Below are 22,227 nucleotides of genomic sequence, written 5' to 3'. Positions count from 1 at the left end.
AGTTCCAAGCTGATTTCAAATCATACTCGTAGATGGTCCCGTGTGCAACAAGTTTTGCGATGGAAATACAATTTCAATTAGTATACACAATTTCAAAGTTCGAGGAAGTTCAGGATGAATTTGTAGGAAAGATTTATTGTGATGTCGCTTCAGAAGTAGAGGGACTGGACAGGGTGAAGTACGAGGTTTGAGAGTCTGTAGTATACCCCGAGGGTACGAAGAAGAAAACATTTCTCGTCTCATTTCGGAGGGACACTAGTGAAGTGATATGTAGTTGCCACTTGTTTGAGTTTCGAGGAATTATTTATAGGCATGCAATCACAGTGTTCGATCGTAATGACTTCACAAGAATGCCAGAGAAGTATATATTGCGACGGTGGAGGAAAGATGCCAGTAGGGCACACACGAGGATTGCAGTGAATTATGTCGGGTTGGTTAGTATGCCTAAACAATTAAGATATGATGATATGTGTCAAGCATTTTGGAGGTGGCAGACCTCGCTGCGAGTGACGAAGGGCAAGCACGGGAGATAATGGATTGGATAAAATGCCAAGCTATAGAGTTGAGGACTTCACGGTCGAGTGGTGGTAGTAATGTCCTTCCTCGGCAAAATTTTCAGGGTACCACACAGTGTACTGGATCGCAGCATACAGCTGGCATGAGTGTGTTGAATCCAAAATTGTCGAACAGAAAGGGTGAGCCTAGGAAGCTCAGGAAAAAAGGCCCGTCGGAGTCGACTTCGAAGAAAGTAACGATATTTTTCCCTATTAATCTCTTCAAGTACATATGAACTTCACCACAAAATTTGAAATTTGTCCAGGTATGTGCAGGCAAGTTCGAAGTCAGACAAAGGAAAGAGACTGAGAGATAGGCCCACTGATATAGAAAAGGCTGCAACTATCGTCCAGCCATCTCAACAACTTCAACATTCTCAGCCAACACCATTCTCATACTCACAGCTTTTGTTGGTCATTAAGCATAATTTATTTTCATAGTTTCTATTTCATAGCTCTAATTATGTTGGTATTGGACATAGGGTGACTTCGAAAGTCAAGTGTGTACGCAACCTTCATTGTCGTTTCCTAATGTTGTATTCAATTCACAAGGTGAACACATATTGACATAATCAAAATTGACAGTCGATTTTTTTCTCTTCTTTCATGTGTTTGCTAACCCAAATTTTCATTCAAGTGCGTACTTTGTTAACCCGCATCTACTGCATCCAGAAGCTGCAGTGATTGGGACGAGCCAAATGGCGTACAATTTTCTTCAGGTTCATTTTAAGTAAATCTGGATGTTAGACCATAATGTTGTTAGACCCAATTTAGCGTCTCATGTGTGATGTTATTTTTTCCCTTCTTTCAGGTACAAAGTGCATATTCTTTTTCAAGAGCAACGCACTTGGCAAATTTGTCCAGCGTTATCCCAATTACTCATCTACCAACGTTGGTTCATAACGATGCTGGAATCTCAGATGACAAGTGAAGTTGGAGATGCTAAATTGGGTCACAATTTGTTTCAACATTCGCAGCCAACACTGTATTTTTGCATGATTTTTCCATTGTAATATTGAGGTTGTTTGTGTGTTTTGTACATGTTCCATGTGTACCAGATTTTTTGAGGTTTTGGGATCTAATTGTTTCATGGAAAATCTTGAGTTTTTGGAGAAACTCTATCTACTATGAGATTTGCATCTCTAAACAATGTTAATCTTGATGCTTATGGTTTTGAGTTATAAAGCTCTATATTTTTATTTTCTTACCCAAAAGAAGGGGCTGAAATCAATAACATTCTGAATGCTAATTTGGTTATCTGATAAGTGTATTTTATACACTTATTTCATTCATTAAACTAGAGCATTTTTTTTATTTTGGATTAATTGATGCTTAACTTCATACATATTTTCGTTTGTTAGGTGTAACTCAAAGCAAAACAATGAAATTGGACAGAAGAGCAGGAAATTTGCTAACTTGAGCCTAATTAAAAGTTTTGGGACTAAATTGCAAAGTATCAAAAGTTGAAGTATCAAAAGTTGATTTGGACATGATGTTAATGATTGAAGAAGAGCAAGAGGTAATTAAATAATGTTAGAAGATGAATGATCGAGAAGATGTCAGATATGGGCCAAAAGGAACGAAAAATTAAGTATAGGGACCAAAGTGCAACACATGGAAAAATGTCATAACAGCGTGCGCACAGGCCAAAACTCTCGCGCTATCAAGGGGTTGAATTTCATAAGCAGAACGTAGAACCAATAGGCGACGCGTGCGCAAGGAAATATACCTCGCGCGTGGGCATTTGTTGGATAAAAAATTGTGCAGATTCCTTTTTTGACACAAACCCTTATGGAAACAAAATCTATCATATTATTTAACCTAGGGCGACGACCAGAACACCTGCTTCCTCTTCTGGACGACAAAAAGAGGCTTGGAAAGAGAGAAAATCAAAGAGGCAAAAATCAACAAGAAATTGCAAGAAGATTGACAACAACTGGGGGAAAAATTCACGCGACACAACTAGTTTTTTCTCTTATTCCCTACTTCTTCTCCATGTTCTTTATTGTGTATTTCATTATGTCAATCAATTCAATTATGAACTAAACTTTGAGATCTAGTGGCTTGACGTAACCTATTTGAGACATGTTTTGATTTCAATACAGTTATTTCCTTTGATTTTTCTGAAATTTATTTATGTTGTTCTTGTTTAATGCTTTTAATTGTCTGATCAACAATTGAATGACTTAATGCTTTAAGTTTGCTGCTCGAGAGAGGGAAATTTAGGCGTGATTTAAAAAATGACATAACCTATAATTCGTAGGTTTCGAGAGGAAGTATGAATCTTTGAGGCCAATTCATTTCAAGAATCAGATGTTTGATAATTTCTATATGTTTAATTTAGAATAGAAATATTGGGGTTAAAATATAGATATAAATTCTCTTTGGCGCTCGAGAGAGGGGATAAAATTAATTTAGGATTCTTCCCTATAAATTCGAAAAGGAATTGATGGAAATAACTATAAAGGTTGAAAAATATCGTCGAGAATGTGGTGAAATCATTCTTTAGGGATTCATACATTTGATCAAATTTTTTAGGAATTGCTTCACTTTACTTGTACTCTTTAATCCAAAGATTTTAGTTTAATATAAAATCATCCATTTAACATTTGATTGTCTAAATAAAGTGAAAAGTCAAAATCATTATAGTACTTCGTAGGATTCAATTATTAATCCCTGTGGGTTTGACACTTTTATTTTATCAATATACTACAAAACTTGACACCGTACACTTGCGATAAAATCACGTTACATAAAACGCGTGGCAATATCCTACTTCGTAATACAACATGTAACATAGGTTATTCTACATGTACCAGTAACATCAGTCTTATTCCTATTATATTTTTTTTCTATTGATTTTCTAATTCTTTGGTTCATAAATCTCTTACCTCCTTTTGATCCTTATTAATTTGTCTGTGAAGGGAATGTACTTATTGTTTATGTCTGCACCTATTCCTACTTTGAAGCCTGCTGAATGTGTCGATTCTTTGAGGTTTTGAGGTTTCAAGTGTACCAGATTTTTTGAGGATTTGGAATCTAAATGTTTCATGTGAAATCTTGAGTTTTTGGAGAAACTGTGGCCATGATTTCTAGACATAAGATTAAGATTGTCTCTTTTTTATAAATGTTTCATGTCTCAAAGAGTTGCAACTGGTCTTGTCCTCGGTTCATGCATATTGATTGATATGGCAACAAGAACTATTTCTACCGAACATTAAGTCAAACATCTAATTACAAAACCATAATTTACATACGTTTTTCGATAGCAAACACCAAGCAAAAACATGTTTGAAAAATATCAGTTTTGCCTATCACCTATGAAGCGCGGCCCTTCCCTTCTTCATTCTCATTCACCTCGGCACTTTTCTAGCTAGATTGTTGAACATGGTCAGCAAATCTTCAGCTTCCTGGATGACTTCGGGATTCACTGCTTCATTAGTCGTGCTAGATTCACCGCTTGATTTTTCATTTACGAACCAATCAAAATACCCACAGTTAACACTACATGTTTTGAATAATCACCATTTGTTCTTTGTCTCCCTTTCAACTTCAAAACATTTTTGCAGTCCGTGTGTACACCATGAGCATCGTTGTTTTATCAGACAATTCAGGAAGAAGTGGTCCGTACTTCTATAGCCGTGACAGACACCAACATTCCTCCCCCTCATCTTGGAAGAAAAACAACAATGAATTTGGTAGCGTGAGAAATACACCAAAATTCAAAGGTCCCTTTGTTCTTTCAACTTGGCAAATTATCAAAATAACCACCAACCCCACTTAGAAAAATTTTCCAAATTCTATAGTGCTGCAACAAAAACTGGAATTTTTCTTTACAGAAAAGCTTCAACCCCTTACTCTAATACAAATTAAAAGGTCCACAGAATTCCCAGTTCATAGGAATTGAAAGATACTTTGGTTTGATTGATCAACAATTTAACATAACGGATAAAGTTCATAAGATTTAGGTATATTGCTTAACATAACAGAAAGAAGATTTCTTTGATTTTAAATTTCTTTGATTTTGGAAATAACATCACTATTTTCATGTTATGATTTCTTTCTTTAAATCAATAACAACAATTCTAGGCATGGCAGGATCAATTTTTCTTACACATTTATCTAATTCTCAAGAACACAGTAATATGAATTCATAACCATCCCAACTAGTGCAACCATATTCCAAAAATGTTCGAAATGGATCACAGAGTAAGACATAGCCGAATGCTGCACAAATTCTAAAGTTTCCAGAAATCGAACTTTGCAAATCGAATTTTTGCCCAACGTTCATAATCAGTCTTCCATTCACACCAGCATATTCCCAAAATTATCAAACAACACCAGCTTCTGGAAACAACTAAAATACGAAATGAAATTCGACTTACCTGAAGGTAAAAGATATCAGATACTGGGTGGACACTACTCCACAGACTGAAAATGGGGAAGAGATGGTTACGATGTTCCGATTCCACGAAAAGGGGAAGCAAGACAGGCTGTCGAATGTGGATTTTGCTAAATTGGGTTTCGTCGATCGGGCTGCCGAAGGTGGTCTTCACAGAGGCAACTCGTCGATCGGTCGGTCGGAGGTGGATTTCGGCCAGGCAAAGGTGGAAGTGATTTTTAGGGTTCTAAATGGTGAGAATTTTGGTTTCCTTTATTGTTGTTTCCTTTCGTTATTAGAGAAAATTTGTTCTTCAAGCAAATGATACGTCATTCTGTGAAGGCTTTGTGAAATAACCATTCTATATGTCTAGCACACCCCGAGGGCTACTACATTTAGAGGGTCTATTTTACAGACCCTAACCAGATCTCTCACAAGTCGCGGGTCCCGACTTTTTTATTTCATGTGGGACCAATCCCTATAATGAGGGATTGATAAGACTCCGGTAAGTAATTGCTTTGTACACAGAGCAATTTCCTTGTACAAAACTTCAGTACTACCCAAATCCCACTACATCACATATAAATACGCCATGAAGAAATAATATACATTTATACAGAGGAAAAAAAGTTGAGGATAAAATGTTGAAAATCGGACCGAGAGAGAAGAAGTGGCAACTGAGGTAGAATTGACCACAATTTAACAGGCAAAACGCACACCACAAGCAAAGATTATGACCTGCGCAGCAATTTCGATGATTGAGGTATAGCGATCGATGAATAGTAAAGAATGTGCCATGAGGTTTCAAGTGAGAGAGTGATAAGGAATTTTGTGTTGGGGAAGTAAGTCAGGATTTATTTTAATATTTTGGTTTACATGGGTAGGGTACGAAAAATGGTCCAGGGGGTTAATTATTTCATGGGTAAATTATTTTTTCAGACTAGCTACAAACAGGGAGTTCGGGTCGGGTCCGGTTAGCCATGACCCCTTCTCACCAAAAAAGAACACAACTAAAAATGATACATAAAAAGTAAAAATCAGTCTTTACAAAAGTAGCATATATTACGGTTTGACATATTTACATTTTTGGAAAAAGTAAGGTAGGTTATGTGTAAAGTTTTTACTGGTCAACACAATTTGAAGTTGTGTAAAAAAATTCTCTACTGTGGAATTGGAAATTGATAATAAGGGCATTTTTTTATCATTTTTGTAAAATGGACATTTTTACATATGACTATGTGAAAGTGGACATTTCTTGTAATTTCCCCTAAATTTTTATCCAATTCTATGGGACTTACAATTTTTGAATCATACATTTTTAGGGTATGCTTGGTAGTTTTTTTCACCGATTTTGGTCGACAACGAATGGCACCGTTTATGAGGGATTGAGAAAAACAATGTTTGCTATTTTTTGGGGTATCAGTTTTGGATGATTTAAAAATCACTCAAGTTTAATTTTGACTCTCTCTACCCTCTCAATCGACAAGTTTTGTCCATTTCTCATATTCTTTTTTAATCTTACCCTTTATAAAATAATTGTTTTTAATCAACATATCGTACAAGAAATTATAAATTGAAAATTTAACTAAAGTAAATATATTTAATTTTATTCTTTAAAAAACAAAATCAAATAGATAAACTCAATAACATGAATAATGGATTAGATTATTTTGAAAATTGCTATTAAAATCACTCAAAATCGAGTCATTCATAAACGCTCAAGATCGATACTTTCAAAAAGGCCCATAATGGGTACCCCAAAACTCCTAAGCAGACCCTTAGATGAAAACCTTCATCAGGCCCTTAGATGAAAACTTTCATCATGAACAAAATATCAAAGAAAATAATAATAAATAAATAAAATTGAAGATAAGAATTAGACAAAAAAAGTTAGTAAAATAATTGCAACAAAGAGCACTGGTTCCTCGCTAACTGCAATTTAAATTCGGTTCAGCAAACAAAAACTGTAGAATGACTATAAGAGTATGTTTGATTGACATAGAAAATATTACCTAGAAAAGAAAATATTTTCCATCTTTTGTGGAAAATAAAAACCACCTCTACCCAAGAAAAATATTTTCCTTAAAAACAACGAAAATTAGGCATATTTTCAAAAGTTGGAAAATGTTTTCCATGGAAAAAAATAGCAATCAAACACTCTAAGTGAAAATTTGGATGGAAAACTAATATTTTCCATGGAAAATAAATGTAATCAAACACACCCTAATTGTCATTGTCAGTATATCAAAATCAGAAAGAACCACTTTGCCCACATCGTTTGCAGCTAATGACATCCATGTTGCATTAAAATTGTATTTGAACATTCGCTTAATCAGGCAAACAGAACAAGGTCTTAGCTGTTTGCATAACTAACCGTTTGAAGATAAAGAGAGTATATTTGGAAGAAGTTTCCTAGTCAAAGAAAATAATAATGCAGACACTAGAGCATTGATCTCACAACCTAGATATCTGAAGCGGAACTGGGACTTCAACAATTTCATCTCTCAATGCCACAACTGGAATCCTTTCCATGCATCCAAGTCTCTGCATAAGATGCTTTTGACAATTTTCTGCTGCCATAACTCCAGCTGAGTAGGCACCATGTACAGAACCTTGATGATCTAAGCTCATAGCTTCACCTCCAAAGAAAAGATTGCCAAAAGGTTCTCGAAGCCGATCATATATGTCGTCTGAATTCCCGACTGCATCATAGGAATAACACCCAAGGATGTTGGGATCTGATCCCCAACATGACACGAGATACTGAGCCTGTCATGGACCATTCAAAAGCTGTGTTAATAACATCATTTGTTCTGGTTATGTTAGGACACATATAAGCATTTCCAACAACTTGCATCAAATTCAAATAGAGCCATGGTAATAGTATTATGTTTCCTCGAGTATGGAATAAATTATAAATCAGTCCAACCATCCAGGAAAACAGAAAAAAAAATATAGCTAGTGCAATAGTATTAATGTAAAGAAGACAGCAAATAATTTTTCCCAAGAAAAAACAACCCTAGTAATACTCTCGTCCATGCATTCTTAACTGAGAAAGTTTTAATGGGATCAATAGTGCAGTGCGATTGTATATATTTTTACCTTTCCCTCCATCTCTTAGCTGATTAGTCACTAAAAATCTTTTGGTTGAACGATTTTCCCGTTCAGGATTGCTTGTAGGAATAAAGTTATACAAATACGATAAGAGAATTATACAAATATGGTAAGAAAATTATACAAATCGATCTCATTGACATCTCCTCTCAAATTGATGCTCGACGATCAAGAAGCATCAATTAACTGACCAGAAATTGATGTTATCATCTCGTCATCGTCTTAGTAAACACATCGACAGTCTAAACATCAGTAGAATATCAGTGGTGACATGTGGAAGAGAAATAATGCAACTGCCATAAGCCTCTTGTATGAAATGACAATCCACTTCAATGTACTTAGTCCGTCAATGAAACATAGGATTAGCAGTAATTTGAATGGCACTAGTGTTGTTAGCATGAAGTCGAGTAGGCTCAAGATGAGGGAAAACCAAGCTCCATTAAACGACCTCGAAATCAGACAATCTCAGAGCAAGTAGATGACATAGCCTGATACTCAAATTCAATAGAAGATTTAGAAACGCATTCATGCTTCTTATTTCGCTATAAAATAAGGCAATCCCAAGAAACATACACCAACCCATAATCAAGCGATTAATGTCTATACATCCAACCCAATTAGCATCACTATAACCTATTAACTTCAGAGACATGTTGGTTGGACAGAAATGACCCATGTCAGGCGTACCAATTAAATATCTAATAATACGATAAATCGCGATCAAGTGAAGATGTCATGGAGCATGCATAAATTAACGGACTTGCCAGACAGCAAAAGAAATATCGGGTCGTATAATAGTAAGGTAGTTCAAACTGCCTACTAGCTGAGGGTATAAAGAGGATAAAAAAAGATCAACTTCTTCCTTGCGATACTTCACATTCACCTCTAAAAGAATGTCATCAGATTGACCATCTCAAAATCCAGCCAATTTAATCAACTCCTCTGTATACTTGTATTAATGTAGGCAAGTCCCGATCAGAGTTGAAAGCGCACCTCAAGATCTCCTTCATATGAAATGATTACTAAGTCAGCTTTGAAAATGATCAATCCTCAATCAGTCCTAGTAATAACTACATCATCCACATAGATAAGAAGAAGCACAATACCTGCCTTGCTATCAAAGTTAAAGAGCGATGAGTCATACCGGCTTTGAGTAAATGATAACCCAAGAGAGTGGAACGAAACTTGTCAAATCAAGCACGAGAAGCTTGTTTTAACCCATAAAGTGATCGCTTTAGCTTTCACACATTGAGGGAGGGTCTGAAGAAGAAGCCTGCTAAGAGTGACATAAATCTTTTCCTGAAGATCATCATGCAAGAAAGCATTCTTGGCATCCATCTACCGTAAAAACCAACCCTTGGAGGCAACTATAACAAGAACGATACGAACCGTTGTCATTTTGGCAACAGGAGCAAAAATCTCCTCATAATCCACTCCATATTCTTGACGATTATTAGCAGCCACCCACCAAGCTTTATTTCGATCTAGAGAACCATCAGAGTGTAGCTTAATGGAGTAGACTCAATAGGTTTGATGAGGGCAAGGAACAATATCACGTGTTATTCTCCTGAAGAATTAGGAGAAACCATACCGATCAAGAGGTTGAGTGGTGCGAGTAGATCGCCTAAGATTAGTAGAGCCTGGAGAGGGATCAGGGTCTAGAAAGGCGTGGAAATGGAAGCTATCGTCTTTGATATACCAAGCCTAGCTTAAAACTTTCGATGGGATGAAAGTCATCCTCAAAGTTACCAAGTAGAGCCAAAGCAGAAGAGGACATGACATGCTGCGGAAGTAATATTGATTCTCAAATAAAACCACATTGCGAGATATAGGAAAGCGATTAGCAACACCATCATAATAGATGAAACCCTTCTGAGCAATACTGTAACCAATAAAAGAACGTCTTACAAATTGAGCAACAAGTTTATTACACTCATGAGGAGGCAGATGAACAAAACAAGCACACGCAAAAGTACGTAACATGTCATAATTAGAGTGTATCGTACAGATGAAAATAAGGCAAGTCAAAATCCAAATGCTAAGTAGGAAGTCAATTAATTAGGTATACGGCTGAGGATAGAGCTTCGACCCAAATTCTAGGCGAAACTGAGGATTCCAACAACAAAACTCGAGCAATATCCAACTAGTGGCGATTCTTTCTTTCGGCTACCTCATTCTACTATGGAATATATAGACAACATTGAGAGATAATACGATAATACCCTTTTATTGCAAGAAGGTATGACAATCATAAGGCATGTTCTCCCCTATTGTCGGACCTTAGAGTCTGAATGTCTAAAAAGTGTGTCTCAATGTAAGCTACAAAAGACCTAATAGTGGTATTGACATCACTTTTAGAACAAATAAAATATATCCAAGTATAACGACTAAAATCCCTAATAAATCTCACAAAAGATGTTGAGCATGAGAAGTGACGAATGTTATGTCCCAAACGTCACTGGGAATAGTTCTAAAGCATTTATCAACACGATTGTCATGAGTGAAAAACGGAAGCCTTACTTTCTCGAAGTTTTACAAGTAACACAATTAAAATTAAAATTTAAGAACTGAAACTTATTTTTATTACCAAGAAAATCACATTTCAACAAATGAGACAAAATTATATTGTTTGGATGCCCTAATCTTTTATGTCAAATTTCATGCTTAAGTCCAACACTAATGCAAGCCAAAGACATAGCATTAGGAATAGTAAACTGTAATAGAAATGATATTCCAACTTTAGGCTCCTTTGCGATACCTTCCCCAACCCCTGATCCTGCACAAGGCAACCAACGCATAAGAACATACATCACATTTATTATCAACTAATTGACCAATCGAAACCAAGTTTGTAGATAAGTTCGAAGATAGAAAAGACATTATCAAAAGAAGACCAAGATCACCAACTGTAGTAATAGGAAGCGTACTACCATTAGCGATTCGAATATGTTGTAAGCTAGTATAACGTCGAATGTTATTCAAGGAATCAGAACTACCTATCATATGATTTGATGTCCATGAATCAACAAACCAATGAGAAGAAATAGCTGAACCCTTACCTTGTAACCCCGAGGCATAGAAGGCAGAAACATCATCTACTGGACCATTTCTGGGGTAAGTACTGTTGATTGGTACTAACCTGTGAAGGTGCTGGAGTAATACTTTGAATATAGACCTAAAATGCTTAGCTTCCCAATATGGAGATAGTGTGGGACAATCCCTAATGATATGCCCTGCTTGCTAACAATAATTGAAGACTATTTAAGGACAATTAGGAGGAGCAATATGATCGTATCCTTGGAAGCGAAAACACTGAAGTTTACCCTTCTGCTCCAATATTAGCCTAAATAGCCAATCATTGCTCTTTATTCAAAAGCTCACCCAGACACATATCCAATGAAGGAATTGGATCACGATTCAATAAACCCACTCGAACCACTTCAAATTTGGGTCGTAGTTTCATCATTAACTAATCCCGCTTATTAACTTCTTGAACATCTTATAGTATCTTAAGGCCATCGCAGGAACCTTAGCGTGAATTATGCCGAAGTACTTGCTCTAAGTTTAAAAAGCAAGAATAATATTGCTCAATAGTGAGATAACCTTGAGTGTAGTTCGCAATCTTCAACGCTAGCTAAAATCTTTGAGCATTATTGTCTTGATAATAAATGCACTTTAAATACTCCTACATCTTCTTAGCAGTAGTGAAAGAGCGTAATTTATTCACCATGTATACCTCCATATACCCCAAAATCCAGGAAATAATACAAGCATCATTTGTTTCCCAAGCACTGAGATCCTTAGCATCTTCAGGTGATTTAGAGGACCCCATAAATATGACTCCAAAGCTCCTATTCTTTTAAGAACATCTTGAATTTAAATTTCCATATAGAATAATTCCTTTCCATGAACTTAACACAAAAGGCCTCGACCAACATGGCTTCTTAATGTAGGGCATCAATATGACTCCAAAGCTCCTTCTCTTTTAAGAACATCTTGAATTGAAAATTCCATATAGAATAATTAGTTTCCGTGAACTTAACACAAAAGGCCTCGACTGACATGGCTTCTTAATGTAGGAAAATGACAAAATATTGTAACCTCAGTCCAAAAAATACCCAAACAAATTTTTACCCAAAATCACCATAATTGAAGCCCGCTTCAAACAATAGGCCCACTTAAATTAATAAGCATAGCCCACTTCAAGAGGCAATGAGCCCACAGCCTCATACACCTTACATCGATCACTAAGCCGCATCCCACAAAGGTCGCGTCAATCGCCGAAGGCACGAAACGGGAGCCGCCGCTGATCGTCACACACAGAGACAGATGTTAATAATTGGACAGATTCTCCCACGCTAATTGCACACACAGCAACGCGACACACATAAACGTCGAAGAATCTCAAATTCAACTCCAACCACCCACTATTCCACAACCCAAGATGCCGCACAACACAACTCGGTGACCAACAGAAGTAACCCAAGACTCACCAACCTCAGAGGTGGGCTCTGATATCATAACAATCTTTTGGCTGAATGATTTTCCTCTTCGAGATTACTTGTATTATATAGGAATAGAGTTATACAAATATGGAAAGAGAAATATAGTAAATATAAATACAGTATTAGAATGGTAAATAATCTCCGTCAATCTCATTGACAATCACTACATACGTAACCCATAACAAATATGTTAAAAGAAGGCTTGTAAAACCATATTTCAACGGTCAATATGCCACTTACGGTATCAAAATTAGACTTTCTCTTAGACTATTATAGGAAATTGGATAAGTGATAAAGTATTTTGTGTGTTTGTATACACTAGCTTAAAAGAGCAGCCGTGTTGTACTAGTAATCTTTATACTGGCTTCTGTGTTACATATTTTTATCAGAGTGATTTTGAAGAAACGGAAGAAGTTATTGCAAGACGTCGGAAAACTAAACTGATATGAAGAAAAATTAGTCATGAACTTACAGGCTCCGATGCATCAGGAAACATTCTCTTCAGCTGTAACATTACAAAATTTGCAGCAGCTTCATCTGATAGCTTCTCCAGGTCATATGCAAGGGCTCCTGCTGCCATATAGACAAGAACGGGATGACCTGTGGCCTTGTGGAGATTGAGAAAATAACCACAGTAATAAGAGGTGGGTGCAACTACACCCAAATATTCTACATTTGGCCAGAAAACATTGTCAAATCGTAATGCAATCTTGTTCTCATTGCCCACACCAAGATCTGATATTGCAGAAAGCTTCCATTGAGGCAGCTTAGGCTCAAACTCAATTAAGTGGCCTTTTAGAACCCCTAGAGGCACAGTAATAATTGCAGCATCAGCAACGAAGTTCCTCCCATCCTCAACCTCAACAACCACTCTCTTATATCCATTGACAATCCTTTTAACCCTAACAATGGGAAATTTATCTTCAGTAAGAATTAGGGCAAAACAAGCATGAAGGGGAACAACGGAACGTAATTGAGAAGAAGTCAACTGATGGAAACAGATGCATTTATTTTCGATACTTCTGTCTTTCGTTTCTTTTCTCTTTCTGTCCCAAAAATTGTGAAGAAAATACAAAATAGCAATAGGTAGTAGTACAAGATTTTCCTTGCCGTTCACACCAAAATTTCTATGTTCATCATAATTTTGTTAAAATTGTACTATTAACGTCTGAGATTCAGGCTCAATTGAATAGTTTTAGATGATTATTAAATCCATGAATATGAAATTTAATTGGCATTGGGATCTCAAAAAAATAGGTGTCACTAACATGCAGAACATTTTCAAGACGGAAGAAAATTATATAATTTCGGTAATATAGAAAATTCATAAGCATACCGGTGATTTAAGCGGATGTCGAGGTCTTTTGACAAGAACTTTATCACAGGGTCATAACCTTGCACCATCAATCCATGACCACCAGAAAGAACTTTCTCCTGAAAATAAAGTTTAGAAAAAATCAAATAAATAATTATCCAAGTAAATTGATAATCTTCGCTTTTCCCACACGGATGAATCCATCACAATCTAAGAACAATGCTATGTTGTGGACATTGAATAGAGAGTTCAATCAAAATGTCTACAAGTGGTATCCATAAAATGTGAAAAAATAAACTTAATATGCCAAAAGCATATTTCAATATGCATAAAATGCAGAAAATATGTATAAAATGCAGAAAATATGTAAACAGCCAACAAACAACTATGCATCATATGTAGTATGTACATAAACGGCTTGGCTTTGATGGTTACCTCAAATTTTTACACATTTACGTAAAATCATAAGCATACTGCCAAAAAGCATATTCCGAAATTAAAAATGAGGAGAAACTAATAGAATATCTTTGAAGAAACATTTTGAAAGGAAAACACGTGCAGCGAAAAAGTTCAGCAACTATATACCACGAGATCATAGGTACTAAGAATATACAGAAGCCAAGTAATAGTTAAGAGAAAGAAATGAAATTAAACTAATTGATATTAACTTACCTGATCCCAGGCTTTCAGAGATATCATGTCTGCATCTGCAGCAAACCATGCCTCCATTCTACAGATGTACCACTGCAGTACTTCATACGCAAGTCCTCCTTGTCTGAGGACACAAATGTTATAGGTGTAAACAATAGAATTCCATGTTTTAAAGAACATCATAAAAGTGAACTTCAGACAAATTCATTTGTTTCTGGTACCTCAATTCCGGATGCCTCTCCAGCACAATCGATATCGCTTGCCTCACGGACATGTCGTCACTATGTTCATTCCTCACTTTATCAGTCTAGAATTAGACAATGTCAGTCAGCATCCTTTTTTGCGCATAGAGAAAAACAATGCAAATAAAAATTTAAGAAGTTATCAACCTACCTCCTTGAGGATCTTCTTAAATGTATCTTGAACTTTAATAACCATGCTTTGTGGAACTTGATGTCCATTTATGTTGAAGAGTGCATAACTGAAATGAACAAAACCAAAATCCATTTATGGAGGTGTCGAATGATTTGCAATCAAGAAATAACAATTTTATATGAGCAAATAAAACAGGATGGATAACCTCTCTACTAACCTAAAATAGATGTAGGCAAAAGTTTTCACTGTCTCCTTTCTTAAAAGTTTATCAACCATATTAAACAAAAAGTAGACATTGCCCATTTCAGAATAAAAAAGTAAAGCATGTTAGATCAGAAGCTGGTTTCTTAAGACACCTAATCAGATGCTGGTTTCTTAAGACACCTAACCTCTTCCAACATTAGAACGTGCTAGTCCAAGACTGTTCCCGGGGAAAATAAGTGAAGTATGAAATATGGCTTGAATCAAAAACTTAAAAATCTTCGGAAAATTATTATAAATTAAGATATAGGGAAGACCTCACGATATTCAAAGTGTATCACAAATCTAGAATGGCTTTGTACTTTTTTTAAAAAAAAAAAATGGCAAGAAAGAAAGAAATCCATTTACAGTAAGCATTTAACAAAGTTGACTAATATTCCACTAAACATATCATTTTCCATTGTAACAAAAGACCAATATATTACCTTTCCAAATCATGGTCATATAAAACTGAGTCCTCACCACTTGTACGATATAATGTAAGCCCCAAGCGGCTTATAACTTGAGACAACGGATTCTCATTGCAGACACCATGTAGCCTGAGTATTATTCATGAGAAGTCAATTATGGGTGGGTAAGAAAGATACTGGTAGCTTATTGCCAAGCTTCAATACTACAAAAGAATGTTCTGTAAGTACAAAACAAAATGAATTACAGCCAGCAATGCAAAAAACAGCTCTGTTTAGTATTCAACAGTGAAGAATTGGAACAGTTACTGTCCTTTCTATCTTCCAGCAATGCAGAGCGAAAAAGTGACTGTACCAATGGAAAAATAATTTAGTGCCACATGATGTAATTTGAGTAATGTGTTTGTATTTTCTGAAGTCCTTTTAGCTAATCAGCGGTGGTGTGAAGCACTTGTATTTCACTTTCTGAAGTGCAGCTCTTGGTTATTAAATATATAACTGTAGGCATAGCCTGCAATTTGGGAAAAAACCATACTCCCCAATTATAAGAGCTCCTAAAGTATCTATTAAAATTTCGGTCTGATGATGAGAACTATCTTCCTGTCAAATTCTTGGGAAGATCTGATAGGCCATTAGCCTCCATTGTGTCAAGGGAAATTGAGGGGAAAGAAAAATTCTAGGGAAAATCAGGAAAAACATGGAAATATTTGTTTTAAAACTTGCAATTTTTTCGTGGAACTTCTTCCACATTTACCTTTTTCTCCGTTGTCATTTGGAATAATAGGGCCTCAATATAGATCAAGCTCAGCCCCTGTTTGATCCTCATTATCTAAAAATTCATCTTTCCCAAACTCATTATCAACCCCACATTCTCCCAATAAAATAATTTTGCACATAACCCAAAACATTTTCATACTTCTTAACCACATATTCTCCAAAAAATAACTATTTCATAACCCTTTTCTCCAACAAAATGGGGCTCAAACAGGGCCTTAGTAAGCAACAATATAAGATAATCACAAAATATCTTGCTCAGTATGAATAGATTATCTTGAAAAATCATAATATGACTTACCATGATGCTCCCATGTCAACTGGGCAACCAAATGAGTAATCAGTGCAAATACGCCCGCCAATTCTATCTTGCGACTCCAACAAGATTACCTGGATAAAAGAGAAGATTTGTCAGAAGGGAAAGAAATGAAAAGGTGATCACTCATAAATTATTTATCGGAGAGTATAACCACCTTAAAAGAGGCATTTTGAAGCATACGCGCAGCAGAAATCCCTGATATACCGCCACCAATAACAATGACAGAAGGCAATGCACCGTGTTGCTTTCCGACATTGGGGGTATAAATGCCTAGTAAGAAGACAAAAATGAACCAGATCGAAAATGAATCTCTGTTGATCTTAAATGAAATAAGCAAAACAAAAGAAAAGAAATAAAAGGAAAATATGGAAACTGAATTTGGTCAATCACACTTGAAAAATGGAAAGATTGAAAGAGAATGTGAGAGAAAATCACTGGCAAATGAACTCTCAAACACAGCTCTAGAATTAATTTGAACTCATTGAGTCCTAGATTTAGCCATAATTAATTCAAATATGAATGTGAGAGAGTATGGAACAGTGCATTTTGTTTATATTAGATGAAACAAGGAGTAGACATATCCCACCTCATATCAAATGTTGAAAGACTATTTCTTTGGATTTTTTCCATATTCCATCAAGAAGTTGTCAGGGTCCAGCAACACTATTTATGAGAGGAAGACGTTTTATTATTCTATAAAAAGAAAGCAATAAGATGTGATTTTTAGTGCACTAATTCATCTTATGTACTGGTCATGCCGAATTTGTCAAGTTTTACATACCAGAGTGCCAGAATTTTTAAATCCTAGGACAATGCATTGAACATGAAATTCTATTTTCATACTGGAAATTTAAGATACATTTTCCAACAATGGCTAGAAAATTTTGTATTACCAGAACTTTTATTGGTGTACCGTGGAGGAGTTTTTTAACAAATTCATAAGTGGCCCAGTTTGGCTCTCCTGCCCCAGGTACTTTGACTTATTGTTAACTAAGCTTTTTACTTGAGCTCAACGTTCATGATATGCATATAATTAATTCGTCTCTATTAGATTTTAAACAACAAGTGCATGCACTGTGAGAATTGAACATTCCAAGGCTTTGTTTGATAATCATTCTACCACATTCTACTACGTTACTTTTTTCTATGGTACTCATTTTCAACTACACATTTTTCATTCAAATAATATTACACGTAAATAAAAAACTTCTAATTCTTTTTTAACCACACATTCTTCATTAGTCACTATTACATAATACATTATTCACAAATAATGGAGCTCAAGGTGGTAGAATCAAATGTTAAAAACACTCTGCCATTCAGAATACGAGTGTATTGTGCATATTCCCAGCATATTGAAACAAAATTTTCATTTATTAGAGCTTTAAAGAAATCTAAGGATACGGTAATACATTAAACAATCTGTTAGCAACAAATATGTTAATGAGATCATTTAAAACAATAATCAATGATTCACAAAAATCACAATAACATTTATTTATATAAATATCAGAAAGAAATACCCTCAATCCTGCAATCAAACCACAAAGATTGAACAATGACTAATAAAAATGGGATTTTTTTTTAACTCAAAAATTGGAGCATCGACACTAACCATCAAAGAAATCGCTCGAGAACAAATCGTCGTCATCACTTTTGAGATCCATTAACCGGTGACGCCAGAAAATCGGCGAATTTTTACTCCTTTTTTGGTCGAAAATTCAAACAATGCAAATTGATGGAGAACAGCGGTGAATGATTTTAGTATTTTACGGGTGCATAGGAATGGGGAAATTAGAAATCAATTGAAGAGAATGATAAAGAAGGAAGAGCAAAAGGCCGGCAATGAAGCGGCTGAAATTTGAAGAACGTCGCAGTTTATTAATCCAGCTCATAATAATCATAATAACATTCAGAAAAATCCAATCCGATTTTTGTTTCTACACCACCACTTTTGAATCGAAACGAAGGCCTTTTGTTCGATTGCATAGATCTCTCTCTCTCTCTCTCTAACACTCCGATTTTTGTTCCTCTCTCTAGCAATGTGCAGAGAAAAGTTGTTCATATATAGTATTCGCAATGTAATGATACACTGTGCAATGGCCGCTGTGCATGATGGGGACAAAGCTGTTGGGGGTAATTTGGGAAATTCAGATATAATTACAGGCAGATAGCCGTGTCGGTTTACGGCTTCCCCTTTCCCTCTCCCACGAGGAAACTGCCAGAGACTCGTGTGAGTTTGGTCTCTATCTGTGCCGTCTCCAAACAGGTTAGGCCCACAAAAATCTTTAATAAAGACAAAGGGAAATTTTTGTTGACGATAGACTAAGCTCTCAACATCTCAACTTCCCTTTCATTGCTTATGTCATACGTACACTTAGATAATCATGTAAGATTCTATAGATCATAGCTTGACGGGGTGTAACGATCCTGTGCACTTCGACGTTGTAATCAGATATTGAAGATAATTTGATGAGATTAAGCTGACAATATATCTCAGCTTCTCTTTCATTCACGTGCATATCATATGCACATTTGGATAATCATGTAAGATTGAACAAACCATAGCTCAAACGAAGTGTAACGATCTTGTGTGCTTCGAGTAATCAGATATTGAAGATAAAAATTGTTGACCTTTAAATTTGATGATATTAAACTGACAACATATCTCAGCTTCTCTTTCATTCACGTGTATCATATGTACACTTAGATGACTGAATGTACAAATCATAGCTCTAACAGGTTGTGACGATCTTGTGCACTTCAATGCTCTAGTTAGATATTGAAGTATTTTGAATGTGGTAGAGATATAACAAACGAAAAATATGGGTGACGAGTGTTATATTATACTTTTACACACTTCTCTTAGAGTGAGAGGTCGATTATTTATATGTGGAGGTGGCCGATGGAGGTGATCCCTTCTAAAATTTTCATACGCTAAATAAAGGTTGAAAAGTTATAATTGATTGGACGTCACCACTGCAGGGCTATCACATCATCACTTTTTGTAATGTAGATGTGATGCATCATTTCAAATAGCAATAACATTCTAAACAAGTCATCTAGTCCTCAAAAGAAGTACGTAGAATAGGCGATGTGGAATAGAGTGTTGACGTTGCATGTCATTTTGCTTAATTATTTGCCACATAAATAGATGGGTAATAGAAATTAAAGTGCTCTAATCATACATAGAAATATTAACATATCGTGTATATAAAGTCTAAACGCTCACATTATATATGTGTCTGTGTACACACACTTACAGCACTCAAAAGTTGATTAATATATGATGGCTTTAGGTAGTTATACCATCAACGAAAGTTGATTTTGCATGACGGGAAAAGTTTTAGTCATGAAGGAACACGTTTGTGTTAGGCTTTTGTCAAAAAAAAGAAGAAAAAAAGTAATATGGTTAGGCCTTTATTTTTGTAGTTAAAAACATGTATCACGATAAATAGATAGATGACATGAAAAAGAGAAGGATTATAATAACTGAATTTATTTTCTTTTAATTTTTTTCTTTCTATCTTCTTTCATATCATATCTCTGCACATCATCATCAACAACAACAATAACAATAATAATAACAATAAAAAAAAATAATAACAATCTAATTAAGAATTAAAATTTCTTGTATAATAAAAATAGACACAAATACCCTTAACAAAATTTTGACGCACCATGAAAAAAAGGACAAAAGGGTGCTTAACCATTTTGCACCAAAATAGTGCAATGGGTTTCCGAGTGACTGCACCAAAATTTTGGTGCAAATTAGTGAAATTTGGTGCAATAGGATATGGGTTGGACCATCTTCAACCCTACATTAAAACTTGAGGTAATTTTTGGACCATTTTACATCAAACTAAAAATAATTTTCATCCCGTTCCATAAAAACTTACACTAAATAAAAAGTGTTTAATCGTTTTCTTCATTTTTCATTCTTACCAAATTATTTATAAACATATAACTACATAAATTACCAAATAAACAATTACGTTAAAGTAACGAAAATATTAAATTTATTAATAAATTTAAAAAATGTAGTACAATTTATAGAAACACTACAAATAAGGAAATATTAAACCATGTTATTAAAAAATTTCAAATGGGATATTATGATATGACGAAGTCGAAATAGTGTTGCAAGTTAATTCTTAGAATTCATATATTTATCCTACAAATGATCAATTAGTGCATTTTGACGACGACAACAAGGTAAAAGATTTGAAAAATCATCTAATTTTTTTGATAATTATTTTGATAGCATTAGAGTCTCGAAATGATCTTCTAGATTACTAAATTATTCACTTGTTGAATGTATCGTTTTCTTTAAATAATTTTAGAGTGATGTATGTATGTGATTGTTGTAATATATTTTATGTTGACTTTAAATATTCGTGTTTGTTACATTTTAATTTTTTTTTTTTTTTTAGTATTCTTGTTTTAATGAATTCCTTAACTATTATAATCACATTATTAAAATTTATTACAAATGCACATAATAATAATAATAATAATAATAATAATAATAATAATAATAATAATAATAATAATAATAATAATAATAATAATAATTTGTATTAAAAAATGTATAACAAAAATGGACACAAATACCCTTAATTAATTTTTTAACAAAGTGAAAAAGAATGACAAAATTGTAATTAACCATTTTGGTGCAAAATGGTATAATATCATGCTACATTTGAGGGATTTTGCACAATTTTTTGGTGCAAAATAGTACTTTGGCTCACAAATTGGAGTTGTACTTACATTCCCATTGCATGTGGAATATTTATAATTAAGTATTTGTTTGAATCTCATTCTTCTAAAAATTTATTTTTTTCACAACGTATTTTTTAATAAAATAATATTACACTCAAATTCAAATTTTTAATTATACATTTTCCATCAATCTGTTATTCAAAATGTATGCTTTTTCCCAAAATGGAGCTCAAACATGGACTAAACCAAACCCCACTTGAAATATACTTATCTCCCTTGTTTGTTTGTCATTTTTCACCTCATTTTTAGAAGAAATGTTACTGTTTATGTGACCAACTTAACCCCTTTTTGTCACTTTTATTTCACAACTTTCATTTTATGACGGCTATAATTTTTTCTCTTGCTCGTTCTTCATTATTTTCATAATGCATTTTTCTCTCTTCTTTTTAATAACATATTCTTTAATAAAATAATATTACACTCAAACACAAAACTTTCTTTATTTTTTAACAACACATTCTCTACCAATCTATTAATTCAAAATGCATTTTTAATCAAAAATGGAGCTCAAACAGGCACATAGTTCTTGATATATTTCATCTAAAAGAGCTATCTTGAGTCAATATTTGAACTACTTGTATTTTATATTTTCATACTCATTTTCAACTATACATTCACATAATAAATATTTTTCACGTGAACCCAAAACATTTTCCTGCTTTTTCGTCTCACATTTTTCAAAAAATCATGATTCAAAATATCATTTTATCTTAAAATTCTTAATCATGTTAAAATGGGACAACAAACAAATTTTGTCCAATTTGAAATTTTACAAGTTACTTGCATATA

At 34.5% G+C, this 22,227-nt stretch overlaps 1 protein-coding gene and 1 long non-coding RNA gene across 4 annotated transcripts; both read right to left on the bottom strand.

The window, feature by feature from the left end:
* Positions 1 to 3,737: 3,737 nt before the first annotated feature.
* Positions 3,738 to 5,322, bottom strand: LOC111378097. The gene is made up of 2 exons (XR_002699812.1): positions 4,940 to 5,322; positions 3,738 to 4,225 (listed from the first exon to the last, which is right to left on the bottom strand). It is a non-coding gene; the product is annotated as an uncharacterized LOC111378097 (long non-coding RNA).
* Positions 5,323 to 7,199: 1,877 nt separating this feature from the next.
* On the bottom strand, positions 7,200 to 18,750 carry LOC111378096 (probable polyamine oxidase 4). Of its 3 annotated transcripts, XM_023001266.1 has the most exons (11): positions 18,272 to 18,750; positions 16,811 to 16,926; positions 16,639 to 16,727; positions 15,582 to 15,695; positions 14,914 to 15,001; positions 14,742 to 14,827; positions 14,542 to 14,644; positions 13,891 to 13,988; positions 13,027 to 13,456; positions 8,933 to 9,053; positions 7,624 to 7,704 (listed from the first exon to the last, which is right to left on the bottom strand). In XM_023001266.1, exons 1-10 carry the CDS (start codon positions 18,321 to 18,323, stop codon positions 8,979 to 8,981), a joined length of 1,251 nt encoding a protein of 416 aa, XP_022857034.1. In that variant the 5' UTR covers positions 18,324 to 18,750; the 3' UTR covers positions 7,624 to 7,704; positions 8,933 to 8,978. The 3 variants fall into 3 exon arrangements, with proteins under 3 accessions (XP_022857032.1, XP_022857033.1, XP_022857034.1); XM_023001264.1 differs by lacking the exon at positions 8,933 to 9,053 and having other exon boundaries at positions 7,200 to 7,704; positions 18,272 to 18,747; XM_023001265.1 differs by lacking the exons at positions 8,933 to 9,053; positions 18,272 to 18,750 and adding an exon at positions 17,243 to 17,261 and having other exon boundaries at positions 7,200 to 7,704.
* Positions 18,751 to 22,227: the final 3,477 nt, after the last annotated feature.

Source organism: Olea europaea, unplaced genomic scaffold (genome assembly GCF_002742605.1).
Source record: "Olea europaea var. sylvestris unplaced genomic scaffold, O_europaea_v1 scaffold1766, whole genome shotgun sequence".
Classification (NCBI taxonomy): Eukaryota; Viridiplantae; Streptophyta; class Magnoliopsida; order Lamiales; family Oleaceae; genus Olea; species Olea europaea.
The sequence above is the reverse complement of the archived record's forward strand: the minus strand, read 5'-3'. Positions and strand labels throughout refer to the sequence as shown.